This window comes from Ursus maritimus, unplaced genomic scaffold, assembly GCF_017311325.1.
Source record: "Ursus maritimus isolate PB19 unplaced genomic scaffold, ASM1731132v1 scaffold_33, whole genome shotgun sequence".
NCBI classification, from domain to species: domain Eukaryota; kingdom Metazoa; phylum Chordata; class Mammalia; order Carnivora; family Ursidae; genus Ursus; species Ursus maritimus.
Genome location: NW_024425897.1, coordinates 9,700,162 through 9,727,038, shown reverse-complemented (window position 1 = coordinate 9,727,038; position 26,877 = coordinate 9,700,162). Strand labels below are relative to the sequence as shown.

Below are 26,877 nucleotides of genomic sequence, written 5' to 3'. Positions count from 1 at the left end.
AGTGCTAATCTTTTTGAACTACAGAGGTAAGTGATGGCTTCGCGGGGAGGAAAAGTCTCATAGGATTTAGATCAGGACGCCCAAATAGTATGGTAAGATTTGTTACCCAATGTTTCTCCTCAATCATTTCTTGCTGAGTGAATATCCCGAACTACAACACCCAGAAGCCCTCGCGCTTCCTTTACTTCCCCCTTCCCCGCGCGGTCTCAGCTATGATTCCCAAAGGTTTCTGGGAAGAGCAGACTGATACTCAAGGAAGGACTACGAATCCCAGCAAGCAGTTCGCGACACGAGGGCGCAGAAGGAGGAGGAGCTCGGAGCCGTCGGGCCCTGCGGAACCAGGTACCCTCTTTGGCAGGGGCGAGTGTTAGCCGTCTTCCCCCAAGGGGAAGACGTGGGCTCTTCTTTTTAAGTCCCTCCCCCCTCTGTGGGCCGCACCACTTAACCGAACGGGGATTGAATAAAAGGGCGAGAGGGCCTGGGCGTCCAGGTCCCCAGCTCATCTCTGCCTGTCTCCTCTGTTAACCCCAAGTCCAAGCCTAGAGTTGGAGCCTGTGGCAAAGTGGGGCCCTGGGTCTTGAACCCCTTTTCCGGGCGTCTAGGGAAGGAGCGGTTCTGCACGTGCCTCCTGTTCCCCTCATCCCTGGGCTTCGCCCCCTAGAACCCTGACCTAGAAGGGGGAGATCTGGGGACCACTCATTCCTTCTTGGGGATAGAAATAGGAGCTTTGGTGTACTAGTGTGGTTCCACTGGTATTTTCTGAGTGCTGCCTCTGGGCCATAGCCTGGGGACCTAGCGGTGAACAAGTCACCGTTGTCGCGGAGCACTCAATCAGTGTGTGGGCAGATCATACTCTAAAAAGCAAAAGACAGGTTGATTGAGGAGAGTCTGGCGGTGCCTAGGGTGACACTTTAGTCAGAGACCCGAATGAATGGAAGTCGGTCAAACAGGAAAAGGTTGGTGCGAAGGACTCGAGGCTGCGGCAGTGGCTGCAGCAGTCCTGGAGTGCTTGAGGGGAAGCGGTAGGGCAGACTGTGAAGAGGTGGGTTTAGGTCAGCTCATATGAGGCCTCGTAACCCAGAGTAGGGAGTCTTATTTCTTTTCAGTTGCTCTAGGAAGCCACTGAAGGGTTTTAAGTTGGGATGTGACATGATCCAATTTACATTTTAATGTCATCATTCTGGCTGCTCCCTGGAGAACAGATCGAAGAGGGGAAGTTATTGTGTTGGGTCAGTTGAGACAGGATGATAATTTAGATTAGGATATGGATTAGAGTAGTGATCAGATTTGCAGTGTATTTTGGGAGGTGGAGAGACGGAACAAGCTGACAGATGTGTGTAGAGGGTGCCGGAAAGAAGAATGGAGGATGACATCTCTCAAATTTTGACATTAACAACTTGAAATCCATGGGGATGACCTTAAGCTCTGTTCGGTCATGTTAGGTTTGAGCTGCCCCTTAGACATCAAGTGGAGATGCCTGGAGGCCAGTGGGGATTTGGATCTGGAGTTCAGAGGAGATGTCTGAGCCGGAGATAAGTCATCAGCATAGGTACTAAAAACCGGGGATTAGAGGCCTGGGATTCGAGGTCTGGATCTGACTTGGAAAAGCAACAGGAGCGCCTGACTGGGTACTGGGAAGAAAAATGTGAAAAGCTCGAAGCTCTAAAACCAGGATGAGTTAACCATGACTGGGGTTATTTTCCATTTGCAGAGCATCCTGGTAGCTCCTTGGGACAGAAAATTGTGAGAAGCTTCTAGGATAGAATACTTTTGGAAGTTCAGAGGAGGGAGGAATTGGTTTAAGGAAGATGGGTTAGGAAAGACCACGGGGAGTTAAGGTGTCGCTCATTTTATTTTATTGTTTTTTTAGTTAATTTTCATTTTGGAGCAGCAATTGGGAAATACCGAATTTTCTTTAAGCCGCTTACTTCAACTTAGAAATTACTCGATCCATATACATCTAGAAAAATAAGAAAAGTGACCTTCACTTTTCCCTTGATGTTTGAACTCAAGCTGAACTAACCTTAAATTCCTTTAAACAATCAATCCCATTTACAGCTTAATTACATTCCCTTACACATTTATTTCACTTATAAATTTAATATATTTGATTTTCTTTTTAAGTACTTCAGATACATAACCTAACAAGTATAATTTCCCAAGAATATTTAAACGTCACTAGAAAATCTAATAAACTTACAAACATAATGAATTTCAAGTTCTTGTAAACAGTCCAATACGTTTAACCGACTTAGTTAAATTCTTTTATGTCACTGGTTCGCAGTCTGGAAAGCTAAAAAACAAACAAACAAACAAACAAAAATACAGGTGCCTTCTCTGACAAGAAACTAGGATATGGGGGGCACCATTAGTAGCTGTAACAGCACTCCAGATGATTCTAACATGCAGCCAGTGTTTCTAATCATTGCTGACCTTTCAACTTGAAATGATAAATCTAATATCAGTTACTGACATGTTTTATCAATTACCTAACTATATATATGTATATGTATTAAGCATCTTTTTTTTTCTTAAAGATTTTATATATTTATTTGAAAGGGAGACAGGGAGAGCAGAAGCAGGGGGAGGGGCAAAGGAGGAGGGAAAGGGACAAGCCGACTGCCCATGGAGTACTGAGCCTGCGGGGCTCAATCCCAGGACCCTGATACCATGACCTGAGCAGAAGTCAGACACTTAACTGTCTGAGCCACCCAGGTGCCCCCAACTATATATTAGAACTTCTGTATTTTTTTTTTTTAGATTTTTTAAAATTTATTTATCTAACAGAGATAGCCAGCCAGCGAGAGAGGGAACACAAGCAGGGGGAGTGGGAGAGGAAGAAGCAGGCTCATAGCGGAGGAGCCTGATGTGGGGCTCGATCCCGTAACGCTGGGATCACGCCCTGAGCCGAAGGCAGACGCTCAACGTCTGCGCCACCCAGGCACCCCTATATTTCTTTTTTAAATAAGTGAACTCACGACCTCCAGATCAAGAGTCTCATGTTCTACAGACAGAGCCAGCCAGGCGCCCCTAACTTCTGTATTAAGTAATCTCTACAGTCAACATGGGGCTCGAACTTACAACCCCAAGATCAAGAGTTGCACGCTCTACCAGCTGAGCTAACCAGGTGCCCCCATGTGTTTCTCAATTCCTAACTTCTGTATTTTAAATTGGAATACAATGCTTATCTGTCATACTCAGCATGTCACATTCTTTTCAATGTTATAGATACTTTTAAATACCAAGTATACGCTGATTATTACTAAACTTAGGTCAGGAACATCAATAAGTTTGATTTATTTTACTACCTCTATTTTCAATTCCGAACTTACCTGGAGTGTGACGGGACACTTAGCTACTAAAGAAACAGCTTTATCCATTCTAATGAATTGTGTTTAGCATTCCAATCAAGTTGGGTTTACCATTTCAGTGAGCTGAGGTTATTTATAATCAGACGGATTTCTGACAGAGACAAGAACCCAGGGGTTGTGTCTACCTAGTGTGACTGTCCCCAGCAGTGGCTGCCTTTGGGATGCAGGGAATAGAGAGGTCAATGAGCAGGAGAAGCTTGTTCTCCAGCCTTTGTATTTTAAGGGGTACCTACTCGAGGGTACTAGACTCACTGATTAAAATGCAGATTTCCGGGCCCTGCTCCAGACCCTCTGAGTCTGAATTCCTGGAGATCTGACCCAGGAGACTTCATTTGTATTAAGCTCCCCACCAGGAGCCAGGGAAAATCTTGAGCAAGAGTCGTTCTGAGAGGGTTGATCTGATGTTGCCCAGGGTGGGGTGAACTGAAGAGGTTGGCTCAGGTGCTAGAAGGTGAGACCTGACTTGGGCAGAAGTGAGGGCGGTGACAGGACCAGCCTGGGGACAGAAAAGCGGGGAAGCAGAGGCAGTTCTGAGTCTAGGTTTCTGGTTCAGAAGCCTCCATCAGACTATTTTTACCCTTCCTATTTGGAAGCTCTGGCCTCCTGGGACCTGTAACTATCCGATGAGAAACTGTGTCTCCAGCCTGCAGCTCCCTGGAGCCCAGATTCCGGTTTCGCCAACCTGTGCTGAGCCAGGTCTGCTTGGAATCATGGTGCTCCCTGTCCGCCTTCAGCCAGGGACTGGGGTAATGTCTACTGTAGAGCTCTTTCCACTCCAGCCCTGACTGGTCCATCCAGGTGAACCAGGTCATTGGAACCAGACACAGCAGCCTCCTAAGGGAGATGGGATCGTATTTATCCTTGCTTGACAAATTTCCCACTTTTTTGAAGGGAATTTTTTGAGAAAATTTAAAACAATACACACTAAATGTAGAAACTTAGAAAAATAAAAAGGAGAAAAAAAATTCTTCACATAATCCTATTATCCAGACAGTCACAATAAATATTTTGTCTGCTTATGTGGGTGTAGGTGTGTGGGTGTGTTGGGGCAGGACGTTCTTTCTCCTTTAAACAGTGGTATCATGTTGTACAAACTGTTGTGATAAGGAGCCGTTTTTTATTTAGCAAAAAGGGAATAGTCTCCTTTGACTTGATTTTTTTCTTTTTTTTCCCAAAGATTTAATTATTGGGGGGGGGGAGGAGCAGAGGGAGAGAGAGAGAGAGAGTCTCAAGCAAACTCCCCGCTGAGCGTGGAGCCTGACACAGGGTCGATCCTATGACCCTGAGATCATGACCTGAGCCAAAACCAAGAGTTAAACTACCAGGCGCCCCTCCTTTGACTTGATTTTTAATGTCTGTCTGGTAGGCCCTACTCTTGATCCTTCCCAGCTGTGGGCTCCCTCTGTCCAGTTATTTTTATGTGAGTCATATGAGTCGTGTCATTGAACCCCCCACTCCTACCCTGTTGGGGAAACTGAGCTCCCCACCTGCATGTAGTGAGCACTGTATAACTGTCAGCCGTTCTTACTGTCAGACATTTAGATTTCAGTTTTCGGACAAGTTATGTTGCAGTGACCATCTTGATACATAGATCTTTGAGATCCTGTCTGATCATTTCCTTGGAGGAATTCCTATTGGATGTAGCTGCCCCTCCCTGGTGCTCCCTGGCACACAGCTTATCACCGAGCATTGTTACTGGGGGCACATCAGCCAGCCATCCCAGCATATATTCAGTGCACCTTCTTGTGAGAGCAGGGCCTTTGTGTCATGAGGTGTGAACCCCATCCTGGCAGAGTGGACGTGTCAGCAAATGTTTGGCTAGTAAGTAAATGGCTGAAGGGAACCGTAGAGCTGGAAGGTTATGCCTGTGTCGGGGAACTGGCTCCTGTGACTCAACTCAGGAGTATTTTGGGATATGGGGCACTTTGTACCAGTGGCCATCACATATTTTAAAGTGATTTCGTTTTCTCATTTGTTTATTTCAGTGTATCAATCAGCTATTGCTACGTAACAGATTACCCCCAAAACTTCGCGACTTAACACAACAAATATCTCATACAGTTTCTGAGGGTCAAGAATTTGGGAGTAGCTTAGCTGGGTGGTTCTGACTCAGAGCTCCCACAAAGTGGCAGTCAGGCTATCTGCTGGGGCTGCATTCATCTGAAGGCTTGACTGGGCTGGAGGGTCCACTTCTAAGCTTGCTCACACGGCTGTCAGCAGGAGGTCTTAGTTCCTTGCCGCATGGGCCTTCCCACAGGGTTGCTCGCGGTCTGGCAGCTGCCTTCCCCCAGAGTAAGTGATCAGAGAAAGAGGCACCAGGATGGAAGGCATATTGTCTTATCACTTGATTTTGGGAGGGATGTGCCATCCTGTCTACTCTATTCTCTTAGTCACACAGACCAGTGCTGATACGGTTTGGCAGCAGACAACACAAAGTGCAAACCCCAGAAGGTGGGGGCCGCAGAGGCTGGCTGCCACCTCCACAGATGCGTGTTGAGCGCGATCGGCCTGCCAGGTGCTCTGCTAAGCTCCTAGTAGCCGTGATTCAATCCTCATAGTAATCCTTTGGAATAGTTTTATTCCATAATTACATAAGAACTATTACTCCTGTCTCCCAGATGAGGTGAGGCCCAGAGGGTGAATAGTTGCGAGAGTTTCACCACCTAGAAGTGGCAGGGATGAGATTCAGACCTGGGTTGAATGATTCGAGTAAGGATTGGCGTGGGTGGTCTGTGTGACTGTGGGTAAGCTCTCACCCTCTCTGTTCTTCAGTCCCTCATCTCTCTCAGACCAGCATTTCTCTGAGTGTGGTCTGTGGCCTGTGCCTCAGTTTCCTTAGATCCTGGCCCTGGCCCAGGCCTGCCGAGTTAGGAATTGCCGTGGGTGGGGCCCCCACTGCCTTACGGTGCCGGGGGTGTGACGATAGATGTGCCTCACCCCAGGGGGTGGAACACATAAACAAGGTCAGGTGACAGCGGTGCGAGGTCGCTGCTAAGCACTGAGGCGTCTGAGGGAGACCCCTCACATAATGGGGCTCCTATCGGGGAAGACATCTGGATCTTCCTGGCACTTCTGTTGGAGTTGGGCTCTGAGCGGGTAGTCCGCAGGCCACCCCCCAGGCAGTTCCGATGCCATCCACTCCAGACGGCAGGCATACGCGGCACTGGGACATTGCTGTGCTCCTAGCGGGTGTGCAGTAAGGCCGTCCTCTGGCTGCCGTTTACTGTTTACCTGGGGTCTGGCGGGGCCATAATTAGAAGAGATGACAGGTGAGCTCGAGGGCAGCATGTGGTGAGCACAAGGCTGGGTGATCATTACGGTGCGCATCCCAGCCCCTGGCCACGGCCGAGCTGTTGGCTTGTTTTAGCCTTGTGCCAAAGACAGCGCTGTGCCTGAGACACACACGGTGAAAGGAACCAAGAATATCAATGAAGCCCAAATGTCTGCCCCACGGCAGCGTCACAGCAGAGCGGTGGGATGGAGAGAGAGAGGGGTCAGGGCTCACCCGGACCCCAGGGGCAGTGCCGGCTCTCCACGCCTTGGCTGTAGGGCGTTGGCACATGGCTTCACAGCGTCCTGGGGAGGGCTCTCCACGAGGGCACGTGGGGGTCGGTCCTCCGTGCCACTGGCCCACCGGCCGCACTCAGGCTGATGAGAAATTACTACCATCAGTGTCTCAGTCTTGGCTTTGAGCACATTAAGAGTATTTCTGAACCCCTGTGCTTGTCTGTGAAATGGACACCTTGACATCTACTCTGAGGAGCTCTGTGAGGATTCAATAAGAGAATGAAAGCCAGGTGCCTAGCACGCAAGAATCCGATGCTATCTTCCTCACCCCATCCCACCCCCATTCTCTTTTCTTCCCACTTCCACCCCACAGTGTCTCATCTAGTAGGTGATCTTTTCCGTGGACCCAGGGACCGAGGTCAGGTGCCACGGGATGGCCAGGCGTGGGTTAAGTCTGGAGCAGCGCTCTGCTGGAGACAGGAGTGCGGGGAGGGCGGTGGTGGCAGCCAGAGACCTGTCTTAGGGTCTGTGTATCTTTCTTCTCTGTCCATCCTTGTCCTGCTCCGTAGACCCACACTTGAGAAGAGGGCCTGGGAGCTGTAGGTGAGCAGAGGGCAAGAGGCCTCGGGTTCTGTGGGTGGCTCCTTCCAGGAGCAGTTGTGTGTGCGAGGCCCTGTTCCTGGTGCTGGGGTGCAGCAGGACGGACAGAACTCTCCGCCTCCATGGGGAGGCAGACACACATGACAGGGAAGCAGCAGGTGAGGTGACACGAGCTGGGGAAAACAGCAGGCGAGGCCCTGCAGCTGCCGCTCTTAAATCCAGCGGTCAGGGAGGCCCACCGGGAGGGTGGGGGAGGGAGCCGCCTGGGTGGTCATAGTACCAGCAGTTACAGCCCCCCGTTCTCAGACCACTAGCTATATGGTAGGCACCCTAACATGCTACTGCCTTGGTCAATCCACAGTAGTAGTGGGGGTCCCTATTTTATAGCTAAGGACATAGGCAGGGAGATGAAATAACTTTCTAGAGGTCACCTAGCTGGTAAGTGGCAGAGCTGGGATTCAAACCCACACCTGTGTGACCCCAGACAGTTGTCCCACTAGCCTCGCTTGCTGCCCTTAGGCCACAAGGAGCCTCCTTGTCACCTGGTGAAGTTCCAGGGAGCCAGCAGCTGCTGTTGCAAACATGGACCTGGTCCCTGAGAGTGGGCGGGTGGCACTGTCTGCGTTCCCAGCGAGGGAGTGCGGCCGGGTGGTTTCGTATTGCGGACGGGGCCCTGTTCACGTGCTGCTGAGCGCACCAGCCCCAGACGATGAGGATGAATCACGGCCGAGAGGGCCAGCTTAGTCAGCACCCCGTGCTGGTGTCCGGGCGCCATCGGAGATGTCCAGCTGTCTCCACCCCCCTTCCCTGACCTCCCGCTCAGGGCTGCCAAGTGCGGTGGTGCAGGCTGTGCCTTGTGCAAGGACACCTGGCTGAGGGGTGAGTCGGAGTGAAATACGCTCTGCTTGCCAGATTGCCAGAGACGCTCTGGCAGGGCACTGTGTCTGTCTGGAGGATTCTGCCCTCGCACTTTTTCCTAATGTGCGCCAAGGCACCGGCGAGGGAGGCGGTTGGGTCAGGAGCGCTGGCAGTTCACAGCTGGCTGCTGCCTGGGGGAGGTCACCTTGCTGAAGCCCAGCTCCTGCCCAGGACCTCTGCTTCCCTGGAGACAGGCCTGCTGGGAGGTGGGACACACAGGCTGCCCTGGAGCTCGTCTGCTGCCCTGACACCATCCCCAGGCCGCTCTGCAGAGCAGCTGTTCAGGGCAGGCATCTGGGCCCACCGTGAAGGCTCAAGTTCCAGTCCCACTTCTGCCTCGTGCTGTGTACTCTGGGCAACTCACTTCCCCCCTCCTGGCCTCACCTTTCCTCATCTCTCTTATGGACCAGCTGCCCCCAGTTGTCACTTGGACACTGACATCCTGTTGCTTGCTCTGAGCATCAGTTTTCTGAAATATGGGCCTTTTGGAGACCAGTAATAATGACGGTGATGCTGGCTGTTGTTTCTTGAGGGGCTCCTGGGGGCTGGGCTCTGCCAAGTCAAGTGTGTGTGTGGATGATCTGATTCCCAGAACAATCTCTGAGGTGGGCACTGTGACCATCCCAGTTTTCATAGGAGGAAACTGAGGCCAGAGGTTAATTAATGGCCCACGATCATAGAATTAGAAAGCAGTGGCACCCGGATTTAAACCTGGCTGTCTGGAGAGGCCCTTAGAGATCGCCTGGTCTAGCTGCCTGCCTCCCCCTTCACACATGGGGAGACTGAGGCCTAGAGCGGGCAAGCGACGGAGCCACAGGCTCACCTAGCAGAGCTGGGACTAGAGCGCGGGGTGCAGCCACCCGCCCTGGACAGCTGAGCACCGCCCCCGGCCAGATGCAGGGTGGGCAGAAGAAGGAAGACGTGGGTGGGCGGCTCTGCTGTGGTGCCTCTCTGCCGAGGCCGGTTTGTGCATGTGAGAGAGAAGAGGAAACGCGAACACACACACACACACACACACACACACACACACACACACAGAGTCCACTGCCGAAGGCTCGTCATGTGACATCATGGAGGCTTTCCCAGCAGGTGCGAGTGTAGGCACGAGGAGACTTCCCCTGCCTTTCCTGGAAGTGTGACCCGGGGCACCCCACAGCACCTCTCTGAGCCTCAGTCTTCTCCTTCGCAAACGGGATTATAATACCTACCTCTTGGGTTTTGAAGGGGCCACGTGGTCCCCGGGCTGTAGTGAGTGATGTGAAAGGAGAGCTGTCAGGAGTATGATTTGTTGGGAGGAGGCTTTTCTCAGGGATTAGGACTGTGGGCTCTAGAGCCATCCTGCCTGGATTCTGAACCCAGCTTGGCTGCTTTCCAGCCTCGTGACCTTGGCTAAGTCACTTGGCTTCTTGGAGCCTCAGTGCCCTCAACTGAAAAGGTGGAGTAGGTCCTACCTCACAGGTTGTCCTGAGGATTACATGAGATGATGCATTCATTATGAAGCTTTTAGCCTAGTGCCAGCACATAGTAGGTGCTCAGTAAATCAAATAGGAGGTAACATTGAGCACTTGCTAAACGCTGGACATTATTAGTGTCATTTGTATTTCCATTACTCTTTCAGTAACAATTCATTGGATTAGCAAACTTCTGTTTACTGCTCCGCAGGCAGTCAGCTAACCTGTCAGACCCACTGTCTCACCTTCCCGCGGTGAAAGGAGAGGCCTAGAGAGGTCCAAGGTCACGCGGCTGGCTTCGCAGTGCCCGCTGTGGTTTTGTCCGGCTAAGCCTGCCGCGGAGACACCGCTGCATCTCTGTCTCCCAGAGGGACGCCCTCCCCTCCCCGGGACTCCAGAGCCCCAGCTCCTCAGAGCTTCAGGCTTCGTGAATGGCTTGGTTAAGCACTTGGCCGTTAAACGTGCATCTCTTACAATTTCAATCCAATTCCTATAAGTTTATTGGCAAGACGGGGTGTATTAGAGCTGCCAAATTTAATATATCAAGTCCGTGTGTCTGGGATGCGGTTTCTCAGCAGTAATAGGAGGAGAGAGGTTTTATACGTTTTCATTTTGAATGACTGTCTGTTCCTGATCCCATTACAGCCCTTGACTTAATGGCCGCTGTCCCTGCCTGCCGCAGATACAGCCTTCTTCATCGACCCACCTGGCTGCCTGGACTGTCCAGGGGGCTTGTTTGTCTCTGTCTCTCTCCCCCTTCTCTTCTTCCCAAGATGCATTCCCCCATCCGTCTGCCCTGTGGTCCCGGCCATATTTTTAATTTGCCAAGTCCTGGGAGTCGCACTTTTGCTGTTAGCCTGGGTCGCTTAGGGAAGTCACTTTCTTTCCTCTTCTGGAACCTGCTCTGGGAAGAGGGATCAGACTATAGGACCTGAAGGGTGAGGGGCTAGTCTGGGCTCATTGCGGATCCCGCTTGATAGCCCAGAGTGGACCCACTCATCCTCTGGTCTTGTGTCAGCAAACTGGGGGACCCAAGGGCTGGCCCCGAGACTCAGAATTGTTCCCTGCCTATGGCTAGAGATCGCCTGGGTCAGGTGTGGCAGCTGTGGTCACCATGGCTAAGGGGTCTTAAAGGTCTTAAGACCTTGAAACATTCTCATTTCCCTCTCTGACTGGCAGGGACCTGGCACCTAAGAGTTTAGCTAATCTCCTGGGGAAATTGTTTGCATTTCTGCCTTGAGCCCTCTGGCTTCTGTAAGCTTTGCGCTGGCTCTGGAAGAGAGGACACCCAGCAGTTGGATTTTTAGGGCATCTGGGTTTGCCTTCTGCTCACCAGCTGTGTGACCTTGGGCAGATCACTTCCTTTCTCTGAACCTCGCTTGTCCCATAAGGAAAATGGGAATTAATCCATTTACTCAACAAATATTGGTTGTCTGCTCTGTACTGTGCACCACTTTGGGTACTGGGGCTTCAGAGTAAACAAAACAAAAATATCCCTGCCCGCGTGGATTTATATTCCTGTTGGGAGAAAAAGATAATAAGCATAACAAGTGGCTTATTATTTCAAAGGTAATAAAAATGAAGCAGGGAATGGGGAAAGCTAAGTAGAGCGTTCTGCAATTTTAAATAAAGCTGTCACAGGAGATTACTGAGAAGATAGTATTTGAGTGAAGATTGAAGAATCAAGTGAGCAGGGGTGGCGAGGAAGAGCATCCAGGCAGAGGGACCAGCAGGGGCAAATGCAGGAGGTGGCAGGTGCCCGGCGGGCCCCGGCCCTGTGAGGAGCAGGGATGAGGCTGATGTGGCAGGGTTGGGGAGAAGCGGGGAGAGGAGGTCAGAGGTGGAGCGAGGGCTGGGAGAGGTGGGGAAGTGGCTGGAGGGTGCAAGGCGGTGGTTCTCCAGCCTGGCTGCATAGGAGAACTCCCTGGGCAGCTTTACAAAAATGCTGACGCCTGGGTCTCACCCACGGAAGTTCTGTAGTCACTGGCCCCCAGGTGGAGGCTGGGCATCAGAATTCTTAAAAGATCATCCCAGAATGAGGCCTCTCAAGTCGGCCCGTGTAGTTCCTCCCGGGCTGTTCTGGGGGTTAAACGAGGCGTGTGTAACCAGAGCCTTCCTTACACCGGCCTTCGGGGAGTGCTCAGTTGGGGTGCTGTGCCGAGTGATGTAGTTTCGGAATGCAGGTGAGGTCCAGAGCCCACAGCCAAGAAAGAATGCTTGACACGTCTTTGGTGCAAAGAGGTGATCTCATGAAAGCACGGGGACAGGACCGGTGGGCAGAAAGAGCTGCTGCCCCGGGGCTGTGAGGGTGGCTGATTATATACTTGGGAGCTGGGGGGTGTAAGGAAAAAGGGAGGTGTCCAAAAGGACTTTCGTATGCTAAAGAAGACCCTTGAAATCCTGAAGGCCTGGCTATTGTCAAGCTAAGGTTGTTTTGCCCTCTAGTAAGACATTAATGTCAACATGGTTGGGTCAAGAAAGTTGGGAGTTTCCAGAAGGAATGTTATACTCTGCCTATCCCAAGTATTTGTCAATGGGCTGCAGGTTATAAAGAAATGTAATTTTATGTACATTCCCTTCTGCCTTGGTTCCCACATCCCGATGGAGGGGAGGGTGATGTTAGGGCTCCAGGAAATTGAGTCTATGGGTCTCTGAAATTTAGGCCGCTGATAAGAGTGCTTTTTCCTTGTGAGTCACTAAGACATTTGTACACTGAGGGAGACTCCTGTCCTGCAGGACAGCGACCTCTGTCAGCCGTTTGTTTCTCCCTTCCCTGAGTTTTAGGGCAGCCAGGAGTACCCGGGGAATGTCACACAGATCCCACCCAGGGGTGGGGGGTGTCAGCTTATGCTTTGTCCTCAGCTTGCCTTCCGCTCCCTCATCGCCGCGGGCTTTGGTGTGTGGCCTTTCCTCCCTACTCTTGACTGAGTGCTTGTGGTTTCCCAGGCGGCGGTGGCAGCTGGCGCGAGGGCCATGGGGAAGCACTACTTCTGTGACTACTGCAACCGCTCCTTCCAAGACAACCTCCACAACCGCAAGAAGCACCTGAACGGGCTGCAGCATCTCAAGGCCAAGAAGGTCTGGTATGACATGTTTCGAGGTGAGTGCTGGCTGGCTACGGCTGGGCCAGTGGAGGCCAGCTTGCCGATCTTTCTAACTGGCAGACAAGGAAGTACCATGGGCCAGCGACAGTCTTGGTCTGGGCTCTTGGAGGAGCCAAGGAGAGGAGGCTGGGGCCACCAGGCCCTAGGGGCAGATGGGTTGGCCAGTGGGCAGGCTGGAATGTGAGCTCCTTCCCCCAGTAATCCTGACCAAAAGGAGGGCTCCATTCGGCCAGGCCCTGGCTTGTCCAAGGACTGTCCATGGTGTTTGAGCCAACAGTTGGAGAGATAGGGAAAAGCCAGCCACAGCACTTCGGGGCAGAGGGTATGCAGAAGCAGGTGGCCGTGAACAAAGCATCAGGGGCCTCCAAGCAGAGGAGAGGTGCGGCTGGACCCAGTAGCAAAGGAGGGTGATAGGGGCTGAAGGTGGGGGCTGGGCTGGGGCCAGATTGTGGAAGTCTGCGGAGGCCATATGCACAAAGAGGGTAGTTTGTCCCCAGGGTGAGGGCCGAGGGCAGCCTTTGAAGGACTTTAGGCAGTGGCCAAGAATATGTTTGACGGTGATGCTGCGTGAGTGTGGGGTGCAGTAAATGGCTGTGGAATGGCTGGCCAGATGCATCATCGAGCTGCCAGAGGGAGGGCTTTTCCGGGAAGGGCTGCTCAGAGCAGGCGCTACCACAGCAGCTGAGCTCAGGCCATGAGCACCTAGCACAGAGCCTGGCACCTTCCAGCGGCTCGCTACAGGGGGGCTGCTGCTGCTGCCGGGCTGTGAGCAGACTGGACACTGAGGAACGCCGAGGCAGGTGTTGGGGTGGCCACAGCCAGGAGCCAATGAAACAGACAGGGAGCTGGTGGTGGGGTAGGGGTGGGCCCGGAGCTTCTAGAATGAGCTGGGGCAGGGCCAATGCTTCATGAGTTGGGGAGCGGGATTCCCAGAGCAAAAGGAAGGGGCTGAGTCTCAGCAGCCGAGAAGGGAGGAGAAGGGGAGACAGGGTTCCCTGGTCTGAGACTCAGAACACACCAGAAGGGAGTGGGCATTGACAGAGTGCCTGCTGCCTGCCAGGGGCCTGTGGCGGTTTGTCATTTGCCTCAGCAGCAATCGTCTAAGGCAGAGCTCCACCCTTCAAGTTACAATCACCTAGAGACCTTGAAATAAAAAACGCTGGTCACCTGACCCCATCCCCAGAGGCAGGTTTGGGCTGGGGCCTGGATACGGTATTTTCAAAGCTCTCCCAGACTCTTACAGACTTTTTTGAGGAGGAAGCTGAGGCTCAGAGGTGTGGGCGAGGGAGGGTGGCCAGGCCACTCATCAGGCCAGGCATGGCTGAGGCCGCAAGGGGCTGGGAGTGGGGACAGTGGGGAATTCAGGGGCAGAGGGCTCTCCTAGGTGCCTGGGAGGCCTCTGACTAGGGTGTCAGGCAATGGCTCCCTGTCCCCCAAATCCAGTGGGAACTGTGATCTGGCGGGAGCCAGGCCTCAAGATTACCTTGGTGTTTGCTCCCAGCCCCAGATTCTCGGCTGAGAACAGGTGGGTCTTTGGGTCTAGGGCTGATTGGCAGAGGCTCTTGTATTACTTAAAGATAAAAGAGTGGGTTCCATAAGCCCCTTCTTGGGGGCCCTGCATTCCTAGCGTCCTTTCACATCCCCAGGCACATTCAGTCCTTAGAACAGCTCTGCAAGGGAGTCTGGCGGGGTGGACGACCCTACTCAAAGATGATGACTTCAAAATCCAGAGTGGTAGATGATACTCACCGGGGGTCCACAGCTGGCAGAGGAGCTCCTTCCACTCTCGGAGGCTTCCCCAGGGCTCCAGCTTACGTGAGCCAACTGCACAGCACAGACGCTGGGGAGGCGCATGGTACCCAGCCTGGGCTCGGACTCAACACCCACCTTGCTCCCGGCTTCGTGGCCTTAGACAAGTCCCCTACCCCTAGAGGGGCTGACCTTGCATCTGCCATGGCCCGGACAAGTATGAGGTCTGGAGCTAGACTGACTCGCTATCCGTCCCAAGGTGTCACTCACGAACAGTGTGACCCTCATTCTGCCATGTGTAAAACAGCCGTAACAACAGTATCCACCTCCCAGGGATGTGACGGGCTCAGTATTTTCATGATGACCGTGTGGCACGTAAGGGTTCACTCAGTAGGAACAGCGTGGGTCCACAAAAGGATTGGCCTCAGGCCCTTTATCTCAGTGAGCACTTGGCATGTCCTCGGCTCCTGGACAGGCTCTGAAGACTTACAGGTGAATAAAACAGGGTCCCTCTCATAGGCAACCTCACTCCCAGTTATAACAGTATGTTCTTGGCAGAACCCCTGTCTCGTGCAGGCGTCCGTGCCCTGCCCACCTTGCCCTCCAAGCTCCAGCCACTCTGGCCATTACAGGTACTGTCCCCTGTGTGGGCATGCCTTTTCTGCTGTCCTCCCTGCCCTCAGCCTAGCCCTTCCATCTCAGAACTCAACTCAGGCAAAGCGTCCTCAGGGTTGCCCTCCCCAATCCCCGGGTGAGGTCAGGTCTCTTGACTGCATGCTGGCTGTTCCCCTGTTTATGTCCACATGGCTTAGTGTGACTGTTGGACTGGAGGCGAGAAGCAGGTCTGACTTATTCTGCGCTAAATCCTCATCCTGGCGTGGTGCCTGGCCCACAGGACGTGCTCAGTAAATGTTTGTTAGATGGATATCTGAGTGAGCAAGCAAACACCAGGCACCAGGGCAGCTGTTAATTTTGCGAGATGAAGCAAGAAGGACCAATGGGGTCAGATCACGGGGAGCCTTGAATGCCGGGTGTAGGAGCATGCCTTCTTTGTGCAGGCCCTGGGCTTGGGCTCTCAGTCCCGGGTGCCCTTCAGAGTCACTGAGGAGCTTTTAACAATTCTCATGTTCTCCCCCTCAGATGAATTAAAGCAGAGCTCGAGAAGGACGGGCCGGGGGATCCGTGTATTTTAAAGGCTGCCTGATGATTCTGGCATGTGGCTGGGCTTGAGAACTACCGGCCAGATGCTGGGCAGCCCAGAACTTTTCTGCCACGCTGAGTCCCCCAGCCAGGGTGCGTTGGCTAGGACTCAGGCTCAGACCCTGCCCCAGCTCAGCTGTCTTCCTTCCGGGACATGGAGGCAGGGCTGGGCAGCGTTCACATGCCCCCACCAGCCTACCTCCCCTGGGAAGGTCTGTGGCGCCAGCTGGATGGGCTGAGTCCGACAGGCCCAGTGCTGACACATGGACACCCCCTATCCTGCCGGCCCCACCCACACTCCACCAGGTCACCTCACGTTAGTGTCACCTGAGGATGTGATGCTGAAGCCGCTCCCAGCCCCACTTTCCTGGCAATTCTAATGTGCCCTCAGGGGGGGATTCTCCGGGCGCCTCTGCTAAGCGCTTTGAGTCCATTCACAGCAGCCCTACCGCAGGAGAATTTTCCTCCCATTTTACATACGGTGCAACAGAGACTTGAAGAGATGAAGCAGCTCGCCTGGGGTCAAGTGTACCTGGACTCCGAAACCCATGGTCTTTACTCCAGTGGCCTCTAGAAAAGGCAGTGGACCAATGGGGAAAGTGCCCAGCCCGGGCCCCCAGGGCGACATCAGGGCCTCTGAGTCAGGGCACCTTCCTGTCTTCCTCACAGATTTTGGCTGATTGATTCCTAACCTACCAAGAAACACACAAAACTTAAACCATAAATATATGATGAAAATAAAGGTCGGAAAAACCGGAGGAAACCAAGGTTACGGTTCGCGTCAGGAAAGATTGCTGGGAAGTCCTGTGGAGGCCGGCGGCTGGCCTGGCTCCGAGAGCCTGTGGCTTGCAGGGGGAAGGGGGGAGCAGAGAGCAGCAGGTTGCAACCTTGGCCGGGGAGCGACACCCAAGCCCCGGGACTTACTGGTGGGCTTCCTGGGCACCAGGAGGGTTGGTTTTTTTGGGTTTGGTTTTTTTTTTTTTTTGCTTTCTATTTTGTAATAATTACAGATTCACAGGAAGTTGCAAAGACAGTATGGAGAAGTCTATGGTACCTGGATTAAAAAACAGAAACAAAAAACTGCCCAGATGGTTCCATTGTGTGGTCAAAGCCAAGAACCTTAGACCTGAAACCTGGTTCTTGCCTTTGGCTAGGTCTGGGTGGGGAGGGAGGGGTTGAGGTCACCAGAGGCTCAGATGTCTTCCCAGCATCCCCACCTCTGGCCATCCCCTCCTACACTCCTCTGTGGACGGGAACGCTTTCCTGTCCTGATCTCAGGGATAGGAAGTGCCTATACGCAGCTGAAGTGTGAGCCCGGACCCTTGTCCTTCTTGCAGACGCAGCTGCCATCTTGCTAGATGAACAGAACAAGAGGCCCTGCAGGAAGTTTCTACTGACAGGTAATGTGTTCTCCTCAGTTCGGGTCCCCCCAGGGACCAGCATGCCCCATCTGGCCTGCTTGGACCTCTGCAGAACCTTTTCCCTACCCCAGCCACCATCTGAAGACCGCTTTGTGGTCTTGGTGGTCAGTTGGGGCCTTCCCAAGGGTTGTGCCTTGGGACTGACTTCCAGGGCCTTGTTCCTCAGCTCTTTGGACCTAGAATGTGATTTTATTGGCCCACCTAGCACAAGCAAGCACGGGGAGATCGCAAGGAAATCTAGGAGACACTGATGGGTGTGACTGACTGGCTGATTAAGTTATAGCCTGGGAGCCCATCCTCTAGCAGGCAGGGCTGGAGGAGACAGTAACAGGTTTGACGAGAAGCTTTAGAATTAGAACCAAGATTGCTAAGTGTTGATTTGACTTCCTAACACCCACCAAATAAAGGTGCACGTAGTTCAAAGAGATAAAAAACCTCAGTAAGTGAAGGAACCAAGAACAGATGAAAATAAGGGTAGGAAAAATAAAGCCGGGAGAATGAATCGTTTCCTCCATGTTTGCTTTGAGTTCCTGTATAGTCTCTAGGGATTTGGTCCTGAGCTTCCTAGTGGCCGAGGCAAAGAGGAGAACCATGGTGACTGCCATGGTGTGTAAGAGAGCTCGGCCCTGGGGAGAGTGCTGTTGGCCTAGGGAAGCCAGGTGAATGGCCACACTCCCCCCAGATGGTGCTGCCCCTAGAACGGTCACCAGGCCTGCAGGTCAGGGCTTCCCCGACAGACTTCACTTGGAGGTGAAAACGCCACTGGTAGGTAGGTTCCTCTGGCTTAAGATACCTTCAGTCTCCTGTTGTTTTGAGACACAATTTGGCCTCCCCAGTTGAGATTCAGAAAGCTACCCCGGGCTTTGGTGCCTCCTTCATGAAGCTACCCTTGAACCCTTTCTGGGGAGCAGCCCAGCAGCTCATGCAAGCCAAGCGAGCAGGTGGGCACCAGGCAGAGGGCACAGCATGTACCACAGCCTGGATTGGAGAGAGGAAGGATGACCCTTTCAGGGACCCCCTCTGTGGTTTGTTGAGGCTGGGGAACAGGGGCTAGGGGCCAGGGGAGTGGTGACAATAGACAAGCCTACTGAGCCCTGTGCACCCCGATCACAGAAGGCTTCAGGCTTTGCTTCCCAGAGTCACGAACAGGGCAGAGTAGACCAGACAGGTTGCTCTGGCTGCTTGTGTGGGTGGGGCCACAGAGACTCCAAGTTTTTCTTTGAGGGGTGGGGTTGTTACTCTGTAGAGTTCAAAGCTTTGCACCCGCATCAGGCTGCCCCTCAGCGCGTGGTGGGAGCTCTTCCAAGTGGTGAGTAACTCCGTCCTCGCTGCCTTCCGTTGCAGGCCAGTGTGACTTCGGCTCCAACTGCAGATTTTCCCACATGTCAGAGAGAGACCTCCAGGAGCTGAGCATCCAGGTGGAGGGTGTGTTTGGCGGGGACCCCGGGTTGGGGTGTGAAGCGGGCTGCAGGGGGGTGCCAGATCTGAAACCCACGAAGCTGCCCTGTGCCTCCCCACCTCCTCCTCTTTTTTTTTTCCCCATAGAGTCTTTTTTTTTTCTCTCAAAGATTTTATTTATTTGCCAGAGAGAGAGAGAGAAAGCACAAACAGCGGGAGCAGCACACAGAGGGAAAAGCAGGCTCCCCGCGGAATGCAGGACTCGATCCCAGGACCCTAGGGTCATGACCTGAGCCAAAGGCAGACATTTAACTGACGGAGCCACCCAGGCATCCCCCTCCTCCTCTTCTGTGGTCACCTCGTGGGAATAAGCTGAGGGCTGCCCCAGGTGATGGGGTGGGTGTCAGGAATGCCTCCAAACCGCTGCAGGCTTGACTGGAGAAGGAACAGGGGAGCCCCCATCTGTGTCCTCGGCGGGGTTTAAAGTGGCAGGTGGGGCTTTGCTGTCCAGGAGCCCTGAAGGGTATGCCTCAGCCTCATCTGTGCCCTGCTGGGTGCTCATTCGTGCATGTCCTTCCTCCCTCCCTCCATCAGGCAACATCTATCTCGAGCCCTTACTCGGCGCCAGGCAGATCCCCTACTGCATTCTGGGGACAAAAGGATGAAGAGGACACCTTCCTCTCTGCCCTCAGAACTCTCAGGCCTGGTAATTCCAGGGAAGAACAAGTTTAGCTCCCCCTGGAAACTACCATGTTTGCTTTTGGGAAATTCACTTCCCATTTCTCCAGTTAGAGAACAAGGACATTTCCACTTAGATGGTCTTCATCAGTCTTCTCATGAAGCCCCTCACGGAACAGATGGAGAAACTGAAGCTAGCCTAGGGCGGAGGGGCCTCGCATGAGCCCCAGCAGGTGAAAGGCGGCTTCTGGCCTCCCAGGGTGCTGCTGCTCCCTCCTCCCTCTGTCCGGGCAGCCTCAGGGCAGCCAGTGAGTGTCCAGGGCAGCTTGGCCTTTGCCCTCGTCCCCCAGGGGGCCTCACCAGTCATAACCTTGGGCCATGCCCTGCTCCGGGGAGCTGATGGCAATGCAGCCGCAGTCCTGGCACAGACACAGGGTTTCCAGGAGCTCTCCCAGGGCAGAAGTGAGGCCCCAGAGGCCTCGCCAGCGAGTCCCGGCAGGGGTGGCATCTCCAGCCCTTCACTGGCCGTGGGCTCTCAGGGAACAGTTAACTGGCCCATGGCAGGGAGAGCCTAGGCCAGTGGGCCTGCAGCTGGAGACGATGCCTGGTGGAGACAGGGATGGGAGAAGCCCGAGGGGGCTGGAAGCAGAGGTGTGCCCACCCCCCACCCCCCCACCCCCGGTGGCAGCTCAGATAGTCCAGCCTCTGCCGCATCCCCTGTGACCTTGGCACGTGGCTAAACCTCTTGGAGGCAGTACCCTGACGTGTTGAACGTGACTGCTTGTAAAGGTGAAGTGGAATGAAGTGTGTGCAGTGCTAGCCCAGGCCCTGGCCCCCTTGTCGGACCCCAAGTATGATTGTTTTCCTCTGGCCCCAGGCCCCATCCCAAGGCCTCCCAGACACTCTGACCTATCTCACACCCAGCAGGCTGTTTGAACTGTTTGAAATGTTGGCTCACTTTTAACTGAACAAAGGTTCTTAACAGGGCAGTTTATGAAAAGAAAAACCAGGATGGGGCGCCTGGGTGGCTCAGTCAGTTAAGCGTCTCCCTTCGTCTCAGGTTGTGATCCCAGGGTTGTGGGATCGAGCCCCGCGTGGGGCTCTCTGCTTAGCCGGGAGTCTGCTTCTCCCTCTGCCCTCTGCTGGCTGCTTTCCCTGCTTGTGCTCCCTCTCTCTCTGTCAAATAAATAAATAAAAATTTAAAAGAAAGAAAGAAAAGGAAAAGCAGGAAAGCTGAGGCCTTCCCCTCCCCAGGGTCAGAGAGACCTGGCGAGCGGTAGAGCAGAGATGCAACCCCCCGCTCTGCCCTGACCTGCAGCGCACAGTGCCTCTCTGCCCCCAGGTCTGGGCCCCTCCTAAGGACCAGGCTCTCTACACGCTTTATCCTGTGTCCAGCTGCAAAAAGCTTGGGAGGCAGCCAGTGTTTTATCTCCACTTAATGAGGAAGCAGAGTGAGGCTCAGAGGGGCAGGCGTAGGAAGGTAGCAGTGTGGTAGGGACTGCCCAGAGGCTCTGCTCCTGGCCTCCCAGCTTGTGCCCTCAACTCCAGGAAGGTTCTGGCTGCTTTGTGGGAGGGTGGGGTCCAGGCAGGGGTGAATGTGCCCCTCACTTGCCTCTGTTTCCATCTCTGCAGAGGAGAGGCGGGCCAGGGAGTGGCCACTAGATGTCGTCGAGCTCCCTGAGGGCCATCTGGAAGACTGGTTGGAAAAGAGAGCCAAGCGGCTGAGCTCAGCTCCAAGCAGCAGGTACAAGCCCCGCGGATCCCCGTCTCCTGTGCCCTCTGGGAGAGTACCCGAGCCAGCCTGCCCTCACCGGAAGCTGAGTAGTCTGCATGAACTGCCGCGGCCCAGGGGCCGGACATGGAGGGAGGAGCCACAGGGGGATTCTTGGGTGCCCAGGCCCCGGCCAGAGGCAGAGGGGCACTTGTTTAAAGCTTCTGGTTCCTGAGCCTCATCCTCCTGCCTGCATGGCTCCTCCCTTAATCAGCACCTATGCTGGCTGAAGGGGAGGCAGGGGGCCAAGCCAGCTTGACTGGATAGCACCATGTCCCTTGCCAGAGGGAGGGGCCTGATTGTGGCTCCTGAGGCCTCAGCGTGCCGGTCACTGCGCTGTCTCCTCTAGGGCCCTGCCGGACAGGCATGGTTCCCCGGCCCTGCGGAAGGGGAGGGAAGGCTCGCAGGAGGGTGGGACTTGCCCAAGGGCACAGGGTGAAGAGGCAGAGCTGGGATCGCCCAGAGATGTGACTCCCACTGTCTCACTGCCTCCGTGGGGCTGGGTGGGGGCCTGGCACTCGGTATGCTCGCTGGTGGGTAGAGCACCTGGGTCAGGGGCCCTCAGGTGTGCACTGTGTGCGGTCCCAGGGCTCCCGGGCTCTTCCGCCGGGTGTTGAAGGAGCGAGAGGGAGCAAAGGGGCTACCGGATGTGCTTGTGAGCTCCCTGCGACTTCGTAAAGCTGCCTGCACCGGGCTGCCTCACTTTGCCTGTCTTGCAATGGGGCTTCAGACCCGACTGTCTCTGTGGTGTGGTCTCACGTGACAGCGGCCTGGCCTGGGCCCAGGGAGCCTGGTTGGACAGTTGGGGGGTAAAGCCTTGCTTCTGAGCTCTGCCAGGAGGTGGGAGCTAAGCTTCTTGCCTTCTCTGTGCCCCCATGAAGAGAGCTTTTTGTTAAACTATTTTAAAATTAACTTTTAGCTGTTGTTGGGTTTGTTGTGTTGGTTTTTTTTTTCTTTTGAGAGAGAGAGAGAGCGTGAGTCGCAAGTGTGGTGGGATGGGACAGGGGGAGAGGGAGAGAGAATCCTAAGCAGCCTCTGTGCCCAGCATGGAGCCCGATGCAAGTCTCGATGTCAGGACCCTGAGATCATGACCTGAGCCGAAATCAAGAGTCAGACAGACACTTAACCGACTGAGCCACCCAGGCGCCCCAACTTTTAGTTGTTTTTTAGCTTTGTTTTAGATCTGTGTCATTTTTGTCCCCTCACCTTAGTACAGTACAGACATATATGTTGGAGTGTGATGTCCCCGTCCCTTCTGGTCCTGTCTAAGGTGGTTGTGATTTTGGTCAGGGGAGTGCCCCTCTGGGACTTGTCCAGGGATCCCCGTCCCGAGCCCCGGGCTCCATCGGCTGCTGTTTCAGAGGGCTGGGGCTGGTTGGAGGCACCAGAGATTCTAAGGCCTTCTCCACTCCCCCACTGCTCGGACCTGGCCGCCTGTGCGTCTCAGCTGTGCTCCGAGCTCGCCTCCCTGCTCTGACTTGGTGCTTCCTCTGTTGGGAGGGAGCACCTAAAGCCTGGGCACCTCCTGAGCTTTCCACAGGGGCTCAGGGAGACCCAGTGCCTGGGCTGGCTTGAGTGCAAGAGCGGGTAGAGACAGGTGACCAGAAGTCCCCACCAGTGCTATCCCGTGCAGGATGCCTGTGACCGTGAGACTCAGAGGACTAGGGCATGAGGTGGAGAAGCTGAGGCTGGATGACAGGCCCAGAGTCTCCAGGTAGAGGTGGTGAGCGCCTGATAATCAGGTGCGTTTGGTGCCGTGGTGGGCCTGGCCCTTGGCCTGGGCATTTAGGGCATTGGTGCCCCTGGTTTGTGGCTGAGGAATCTCAACCCCTCCAGGAGCTCGTGACTGTCCTGGTCACACACCTGCTATCTTCAGCAGCACTGAGCTGTCACTTGAGAGAGAGCTTAAGCCCCTGCTTGGTCTAGACCCTGGGACACCTCCGTCACCAAGAGCCCCGTCCAGCTGGAGGTTGGGAGTGGTCATCGCGGCAGCCAGCTGCTGGGATGGCAGTAGCTATTTCTGGGGTAGAGCCTGCAACTGGGGACCACCCTAGGATCTAGGGATTCTTAACCCTGTCCTTTGTGCCTCTCACCCCCTGGCCACCCGGCCTGGCCCCTTCCAGATTACCTGCTTTTCCTGGCAACCACTTGTCCTCTGCGCCTGTGTACCTTTCCATCCACCTCCGGAGGACTCAGAGCCAGAACGGATTGCTCAGGGCAGAGCAAGCCTGGCCGGCCTTGAGCAAAAGCTTGTTGGAAGGGAGGTGACCATTGATTACTTTCGCCATCACTGCTTCGGTCTTCCTCAGCCCTCTCCTGTCGGCCGGTCTCATGAAAAATAACCCCCTTATGCCGCAGCCCACAGACTTGGGCTCTGCCCCTCCACCCTTGCCGCGCCCCTGCAGGGTCAGGGGAAGTGGATTCAAGCCCAGAGCCACTTTGTCCTGTTCCCTGAGTCACTTACCCTGGAGGCAGCCCTGCAGACAGTTCCCTCTGTGCCCTTCTCCCACACGGGCTTTCCCCACGGCCACAGCAGCCCCTCCTGGCTTCCCACCTCCCCCTGTTCTTCCTGACCGTCCTCCACAGAACGGCCCCAGCCAGCTTCTAAAACGCTCCCTGCCCTTGGCCCGGCCCCGACCCCTGTGTCAGCCCTCCCGGGCTTCCTCTACCTCAGGGACTCTGGACTCTGCAACCCAGCTCGACGGACCCCAGGGAGTTTCCGTGCCATGTCCCCAGCCCATGCGGTCACCTCACCTCTCCCATCTGGCCTCTGTCAGTCCCACTGGACACTGGCGGCTTCCTGGGTGTGGTGGGCGTTTCTGATTTTTGTGCACCACGTACACACTATCCTGTCTGCCTGGAATGGCCTCCCCACCCCTGCCTGGCAAAGGCAGGCTCATTCTTCAAGCTTTAGCTAAGACGCCCCCCCACGGCGCTGAGCTCACATGGTTGTCATTCGGGCTTGGCGCAGGCTCAGGCCGTGTTGACTACATGTGAGCGTTTGCGGAAGCAGGGTCCCTGGCCTGGAGCACTAGTCCCTAGATGTTGGTGCTGTGGACCCCTTGTGGGGACCAGTCTGGTGGCTCCTCTTCTCTGGGTGTCTGTTTCCCCCCCTGAGGTGCAGGGTGAAGACGGCTGCCCGGTCCACATGGGGCCACCCAGACCCGAGGGCTCTAACCCGACGGGCTGAGCCACGCCTTCTAGGTGAACCAGACCAGCCCTCCTTGTAAAAGGGGGAAGTGGAGGCCCTGTGAGGCCCCAGGCTGGCACATTGCACCTTCCTCCTCAGCCAGCCGACCCTGAGCGATCTGCCCAGAGCAGACAGTGGTGAGAGGGAGAGGCCGGCCTCAGACACACAGACCAATCCCCCGGCAAGGCCAGTGCTTGTCCGTTTTCCATTGTTGGCTCTTCAGATTGTGACTTTATCCCTCGTAATCTCCCCTTTTGCACCCCTCTCTGGGCTGGCGCTACTGTTCCGGCCCCAGTGCTTCCCTAGGACTCTTTTCTTCAGATCAGAACCATGGCTGGGGAGAAGCAAAACAGAACTGCTCCTGTCCTTGCACCGGGGCCAAACAGGCCACGAGAGAGGCCACGAGAGAGGCCACGAGCGGTCTTGTGCCCCTCTGTGTCCCCGTGTGCTCTGTGCAGGGCAGGGGGGCTGTGCTCCAAGAGCTCAGGGGCCCAGGGAATGTGTCCGTGTCTGAGCACATGAAGGGGGTGCCCTCATCCTGGTGGGAGGCCCAGCTGCCAAGGAATCTGCCCCATCTTCTAGAGAAGGGTCTGAGGCTCACGGGAAGGGGCTCTCCAGGATCACACTCTCTCTGTCGAGAATTGCAGTCACCTTAACGCTGCGGGAAGCCGGGGGTTGGCTGGCAGCTGGGGCGCTCCCTTCCAGCAACTGCACAGCCTCCCCCACTTCCACCCTTCTCTGCGGCCGGAGGAGTGCATAAAGTCTCCCCCATTGCCATAAATCACGCCAGGAGCGGCTTTCTGCACTCTCCAGCAGGCAGCAAGCGGCTAAGCAGGGCATTTCCCTGGCCTCTCGGAACAGGAGGCTGCCTGAAGTCCTCCAGTGGGCTCTCTCCCTCACGTCAGGGCCCGGGCTGGGCGGGCTGGGGGGCGGCAGCAAGGCCGATTCCCGGGCCTCCTGACCCCAGCCGCCACCTCCGCCTCTCTGAAGGTCTCAGGACTCTGCCTCTCGGCAGAGGGCTGGCCGCTGGATCCCAGCCTAACTGAAGCTGCCAGGGTCTCACCTTCACCGGAAGCTGGGCCTGCGGATTGGGGGGCGATGGCTGGAGCTCACGTGTACGTTGCCCGTTAGCCCCTAATCCCCCAATCCCAGACTCTGTCACTTGGACATATGACTGACTCTGTGCACCTCGGTTGCCTCATCTATAAAACGGGGTTCACGTGAAGATGCTTGAGGTTTCTCTAGACCTTGGTGTCAGGCCCAGAGCAGTGCCCAGTCAGTAAGAGCTCTCAGTGTTGCCACTTGTCATCAGCAGACCTTCGCTGAGTGGCCTCCCCACGCCAGGCCTGGTTCTGGCTCTGGCTCTGGCTCTGGCTCCTGGGGGACAGATGGACACTGCCCCTCCCCCTGGTCTCTTCCATGTGAGAGCTCCAGTCCCATAGGGGAGACCTGAGCTCTCAGGTGAGTTCCGAGTGCTCTGTAGCCTGTGAGGGCAGCGCAGCCCTGCAGCAGAGGACCGAGTGGGGATTAAGTCCAGAAGCATTGGAATGAGGGGGGGCGGGGAGCTGCCTCTGCCCCTCAGTTGGCTCCCTAAGGACAGGGTGGCCCCTGGCTGGATGCCGCAAATGGGCCCTGCATTCCCAGGCGGCAGCTCCGGGGGGTAGACCTCCAGGGGAAGGAGAGTGAGTAGCATGAGAAATGAGGCTTTTAAAAACATTTTAGACAATATTTTTTTCTGATTTCCAAGGCTTGCGTGCTTGTAAAACTTTTCTTGAAAAGTATAAAGAAGTAAAAAAAAATCACCCATAACTACACCACGCAGATAGAACCACTGTTAACATTTTGCTGTGTCTTCCAGGGTTTTTTTTATGCATTTATATATGTTATATATCTTTAAACAAAAATAGTATCATGCTATATACATTATTTTATAAGCTGCTTTTTCTCTCTACTCACACAGTACATCACGAACCTTTCCTTGTCAGTGCACACAAGTCTGCTTCGCTTGATGCGGGCCGCATAGCGTTGTCTGCTGTGCCCGTGCATGTGGATTTAATCGGTCCCACAGGTGGACACGGGTTCTTTCTGCTGCTTGTAGCTCAGTCTCTGCCCACAACCCTGCTGTTTCACTTGGGCTCGTTCCTAGAGGTGAGGTTGCTGGCTCAAAGGGTCTGCATGTTTTTGAGGCTCTGTCTTCCAGAAAGATCATGCGAGCGGCTGACCTTTCCCGCAGCTGGGGTGGTGGGGAGAGGGGCCGCTGGGGGGAGGTGCCCTGGGCTGGGCCCCATTCTAATTCTCTTTCTCCTTCTTTCTAGGGCCGAACCCATGAGAACCACCATCTTCCAGTACCCCATAGGCTGGCCACCAGTCCAGGAGCTGCCTCCATCCCTGCGGGCACCCCCACCCGGGGGATGGCCCCTGCAGCCCAGCGTCCAGTGGGGCTGAGCCCCTCATCCCCGCCTGACCCCCATCTGGTCAACCAGCTTTCATGTCAGTCACAATAAAGATAAGGGCTCCTA

The 26,877-nt window shown here is 54.8% G+C and overlaps 1 protein-coding gene across 1 annotated transcript; it reads left to right on the top strand.

Annotated features, from left to right (window-relative positions):
- Positions 1–81: 81 nt before the first annotated feature.
- ZMAT5 (zinc finger matrin-type 5) lies at positions 82–26,877 on the top strand. Its single transcript, XM_008686722.2, has 6 exons — positions 82–342; positions 12,794–12,947; positions 17,238–17,300; positions 18,666–18,746; positions 21,030–21,141; positions 26,674–26,877. Exons 2-6 carry the CDS (start codon positions 12,821–12,823, stop codon positions 26,801–26,803), a joined length of 513 nt encoding a protein of 170 aa, XP_008684944.1. The 5' UTR covers positions 82–342; positions 12,794–12,820; the 3' UTR covers positions 26,804–26,877.

Bases quoted from the DNA above. Each gene is read 5' to 3' on its own strand.
- ZMAT5 (XM_008686722.2), top strand. From the start codon at position 12,821: ATGGGGAAGCACTACTTCTGTGACTACTGCAACCGCTCCTTCCAAGAC. The intron at 17,301-18,665 runs GTAATGTGTTCT...CTTCCGTTGCAG, and splicing joins CAGGAAGTTTCTACTGACAG to GCCAGTGTGACTTCGGCTCC. The intron at 21,142-26,673 runs GTACAAGCCCCG...CCTTCTTTCTAG, and splicing joins AGCTCAGCTCCAAGCAGCAG to GGCCGAACCCATGAGAACCA.